The sequence below is a fragment of the Tachysurus fulvidraco genome, chromosome 4, assembly GCF_022655615.1.
Source record: "Tachysurus fulvidraco isolate hzauxx_2018 chromosome 4, HZAU_PFXX_2.0, whole genome shotgun sequence".
Lineage (NCBI taxonomy): Eukaryota > Metazoa > Chordata > Actinopteri > Siluriformes > Bagridae > Tachysurus > Tachysurus fulvidraco.
In genome coordinates this window covers 1361374-1366577 of record NC_062521.1, presented here as the reverse complement: position 1 = coordinate 1366577, position 5204 = coordinate 1361374, and the positions used below count along the sequence as shown (strand labels likewise).

At 40.2% G+C, this 5204-nt stretch overlaps 1 protein-coding gene across 2 annotated transcripts in view; it reads right to left on the bottom strand.

Moving 5' to 3' along the window:
• brf1a (BRF1 RNA polymerase III transcription initiation factor subunit a) overlaps positions 1-3748 on the bottom strand; it is a 35378-nt gene extending 31630 nt beyond the window's left edge. The window contains exons 1-3 of one of the 2 annotated variants that reach the window (XM_047812091.1): positions 3473-3748; positions 1947-2176; positions 852-929 (exon numbers count right to left, since the gene is read on the bottom strand). In XM_047812091.1, coding sequence (XP_047668047.1) covers positions 852-929; positions 1947-2124 — 256 coding nt within the window. In that variant the 5' untranslated portion in view covers positions 2125-2176; positions 3473-3748. The remainder of the gene's footprint in view (positions 1-851; positions 930-1946; positions 2177-3472) is intronic. The other variant, XM_047812090.1, reaches the window with a different exon arrangement.
• Positions 3749-5204: the final 1456 nt, after the last annotated feature.

The following is a 5204-nucleotide window of genomic DNA, read 5'->3' as shown; positions in this document are numbered from 1 at the left end:
ACACAGACAGAGACAGAGAGAGAGACACACACACACACAGACAGAGACAGAGAGAGAGAGAGAGAGACACACACACACACAGAGACAGAGAGAGAGAGAGAGAGAGACACACACACACACACACCGTGCCTGACTCATACATTATCACAATACTCCAACTAGCTTTGGCACCCCTTCTGATTTTGACCTCTATGCTCAGCATATTTCCAGCACACACAAACACACACACACACACACACACACACACACACACACACACACACACACACACACACACACAGGACACGCAGTTCTAATTTCAGATCCCTGCACTTCAGCCTTTGTCTGAGCCCTTGGGAGTGATGCTTACACACAAGCACCTCTCTGTGCATCTTTGCAGAAGCATAAATCAGCCGTTTAAATCAGTTACTGTGCCATAAAGTGCTTCACAAGCAGCTTTCGCTTCTTCACATCCTTCTCAAAGGACAAATTAAATTCATTAAAAATGAGACAAGGACAAAAAAAGAGTGCGAAAGAAAGAAAGAAAGATAGAAAGAAAGATGCTTTTTCCACCTGAGCCTCTTAATCGGTGACATCTGGAAATTTCTAACAGGAACTTTGTAATAAAATATCTTCTACGTTATTGAGAGAAACACAGCTTGTATCTTGTTAGCTAATATCTTGGGTTTTATTCCTTATATACGAAGACTATGTGAACTTTTTTGTGACGATGAAGAAACGTCCGTTCACACACTCTCTCCCTCTCTCTGCGTCTCTCCACGTCGTCTTCTCCTCACTTTATTCTCTCAGTAATTTTAAACATCTTTAGAAAATCGTCCTCACGAACGCAGTGTAGGAGTGTTATAACTCACCGTTCTGTAACGTCTGCGCTCTGGACTCTTTTCCCATCCCTGTGTAGTTTCCACCCAGAGATGGGACATTGCCCTGAGCTGTAGCACAAAAATACACACACGTACATACATTAACCACTATCAAGACTAAAACACACACAAACAAAAAAACTCGACATAAAATTAATAGCACGTCCTTAAGACTAGTGATGTTTTTTCTAGTAAAATGGCGGCATCTGGTGGACGAAACCCTGTACTGCAATTTTCTACAGTTTTCTGTTTCATTACAAAATTAAATCAATATGCGCAAAAAAACAACAACACCTAAATAAAACCAGCTGCTTGTTTTTTTTTGTAAACCAGAGTTTATATCTACAGTATATTATTTTACTCCCACTCTGCCACCACCTTGCGGTCGTGACAGCTTAGCATTTGTAAACTTGTGAACATGCAGAATAAAATGACTCCGGATATATTTTATTTTATTTAGTTTATATTATTAGCTTCTTTACTGTTTATTTTATTCTAGTTGTAAAGGATGATAACCTACAGCAATTTGTCATTTAAACTTGATTCGTTTTCTTTTTAAGAAGCCACTTCATCTTCTTCAAGCTGCAGTCACCAATATAAAATAGAAAGGAGGATCTTAGACTAAAAAACACGACGCATTAATACTTATATTAATACTTATTCATTTCAAACCTATTACTTAAGAACACTAATTTTATTAACCACTCGTTTGAAACAGGAAAAGCTGATTAATCTTCTTATCTAACAGTGCGGTGTCATGAGAAGCTACCGGAGGAAAACTATGAGCTACAAATCAAAATATTGGACAGATAAGAAGTTCTGATATATTTTCAGTAGCACGATACGTTTTCATTTCAGTTTCTGATTAGCAGAGTATTGCTTTAGAGCTGAGACATAAACCGTGCTGAAAAGCATTCAAAATATAAATAAATAAATAAATGTGACAGTCCTGTGCATGATGTTTCCTAAAAGCTCACTGAGCTGGATTCTAAGACGTGTTCACGTGTCCAAAATAAAATATCCGCACCGTGACTGTTGCAAAGTAATCAGAAGATCGAATATCGGCACACGTGTCGATTCACTCACAGTCCGAGGCCACGAACTGGCCGACCGCGGATGAGGCTCCGCTGCTGCTCTCTACGAACATCACCTCCGAAACGATGATGTTGTCCTCGAGCACGGAGCCGCAGCCCATACACACGGCATCACCGCGAGCCTGGTCCACGTCCACATCCGTCCCACCGCAGTTCTTACACCTCCGCATCGTGGCGCTGTGGCGGTCACCTCAGCCACAGAGACAGGGCGATGACGAGAGTCTGTTTAAACAAATGAAAAGATGTTAAGACAAACACTTCTGAGAGTCGTAGCAAAATAAACCCAATCTAATTTCAACTGCACGTTATATTCAACCCTCCATCATAGAAAAAAAACGACACCACAGACTCTTAGTGTCAGTGAGGATTTTAGTCATTCAGAGCTCTAATGAAACAAACTGTGCATTTTTAACTCGTTCAAAGTGATGCACTTAAGTCAAGAAATTAAACAATAATTTTATCCAACATGCTGCAAATTGGGGCATGGTGGCTTAGTGGTTAGCACGTTCGCCTCACACCTCCAGGGTCGGGGGTTCGATTCCCGCCTCCGCCTTGTGTGTGTGGAGTTTGCATGTTCTCCCCGTGCCTCGGGGGTTTCCTCCGGGTACTCCGGTTTCCTCCCCCGGTCCAAAGACATGCATGGTAGGTTGATTGGCATCTCTGGAAAATTGTCCGGAGTGAATGAGAGTGTGTGTGAGTGCCCTGCGATGGGTTGGCACTCCGTCCAGGGTGTATACTGCCGATCCTCAACAGGAAGGTCAGGACACGTTAACATCAGGCCAGAAAAATCAACCCTAAAGTCAAAACGGACTCCACATTATCCCTAATCGGGTCTAATATCAATGACAAAGCAATAAAGTACCAAAACACAGCAGAATACGATAGACCAGGTAACGAAGGTGTGATGAAGCAGAGTCAACGTCACCATCCTCAAGATACTTTCCTGTGTTTTCTTCTTACACCACAGCAACTCACCAACACTCACTTTTTATCCATTTAGGGTTACATTTAAGGTTCAGTAAACAAACTAGTTCCTGTTCTCTCTTCTGTTAAAGCAGCTGTAAACAGTCAGTCTCTCACCAGCCGCTCTGCTCATATGACAAACTATAAACTCTGCCATTAAACCATAAAAAGTCGTTTACTGTTTATTTGTTAATCACAGCCTGTAATCATGCGTGGATTACAGAGATATCCAGTTTTCCTTTGTTTTGTTTTTTCCAGAACCCAAAACTAAAGACAAGCTTCACTGATGTGACAATGAATCACTGGGATGCACGTAGAAGTAAATAATAGAATCTGGGTGTTTTTAATGAGTAAACATTAACAGCATGATGACATTGACTCAGCAGGAGGCCATGTTGTGACGTGGCAGAGTAACGCACTGGACCTTAGTCATTATCTCTGTTAGATCTCAACATCATCATCATCATGTCTGCCGAGATAAAGCAGATGTTTGTACATTTTTCACGTAAAAAACAACAACAAACAAACACATGAAACAAGATAAACAGTAAATACCTAGAGAAGTGCTGCGGGTTCAGCAGCTAACTCAGCCTTATCTCTGTGAAAAATACTTCTGTAATTCACTTTAAAGGAAACTTCGATAATTAACTTAAACACTCGGCTCAATATCTTCAACTGACGAGACTTAAATGTTCATTCTTTCCACCCGGTTAGCATTGAGCTGTCAGATCAACAAGAAAAACACGTGGTCACAGGAGTAGCATGTGTTTGCTCCATGGATCATACCACTGTCGCGTCTAACGATGGGGGGAGCGCAGAGTATAAAAACGCTTTAAATACACCTTTAAATGTCGTCATGGGGTATAAAATAGGGTATTAATAGGGTATAAAATAATGTGAGACAACTCATGATTACAAGTAGGACCGTAACTGTGCTCAGATGTACTTGGTGTAATCACCCCCCCGCTGACTGTAAAGTTCCAAATGACTCGAAGGATTCGATTCACAAGTTCGGTTCAGTTTTTTTTTTGTTTTTTTTTTTTTTTTCAAATTAAGTTTTTTTTTCAAATTAAGTTTTTACTGAATTTTTCAGATTTGTTCAAATTTTTATGAAAAATACTCACATTTGTTGACTACAACTTGCACCAATTCAAATGCTGATGTCAAATACAGGGTAGGGGTAGCTTGTAACACATGCTGGGGCAAGTAACAGTAGGCAAAAAGAGGAAAATACACAGGTCATTAAACTCAATGAACAATCCTGGAAAATGTCTGTCTCTTTCTGACTGACCATAACTAAAATTCACTTTCTGTTAGACTCAGGAGAGAGTGTGAGTGTGTGCGAAAGTCATTTCTGGAAACCCCATTAACAACTCCTGTCAGGACTCAGATTACGCTCACGATTTGTTAACAGGATGTGAATCAGCCAGGATTCTCTTTGTCGACTTCAGTTCAGCTTTTCATACAACAATACAAAAAAATTCTCCACTCGAAACTCCTAAGGCTCACTATACCTCCTGGCATCTGTCAGTGGATCGCCAGCTTCTTCCTCAGGGATGTGTCCTCTCCCCACTGCTATTCTCCCTCTATACCAATGACTGCCCTTCAAGTGACCCAACTGTTAACTATGAGGTCAGAATTGTCTCGTTATTCTGAATAAATATACTATGATCCACAAATAAATATAAAGAGTTTCACAAATATTTTTTAAATCAACAAATGCACAATAAGCAAACTGTAAACATGTTACAAATTTCACAAAAAGAAATGAAATTCACAAATAAATCAAATTTCATGCTTCATTATGGACCCAGCTGGCAACCCAAAGCGGAGGGAAGTGTGGGTAAAATGTGCCCAGTTCATTCTCTGTGGTCACCAAGCCTGCACTCCAGGGTTACCAGCATTCCTTTGTCACCACTGTGACTCTGATTAATAGATACACAAAGACAAAAGTGGTTTTTGACCTACGTGTCCATTAAGCATACATACCGTTAAGGATTTGTTCTATTAGGTAAATTTGCACACACACACACACACACACACACACAGATACATACAGGAACATACACAAACACCAACATTCACACACTATTAGAATCAGAATTTGGGTTTATAGGCCAAGTGTGTTGGTTTTGGTTCCTGCTGTTTGTGACTCTCAAAAGTACAGACATAATTAACACTATAGTATACAAGACAAGACAGTTATGTACATACTGTAAAGTGTGAGAAGTGCACGGTAGTGCAAATAAAAATAGCAGATGATGTGATGACTAACAGATCGGATAAT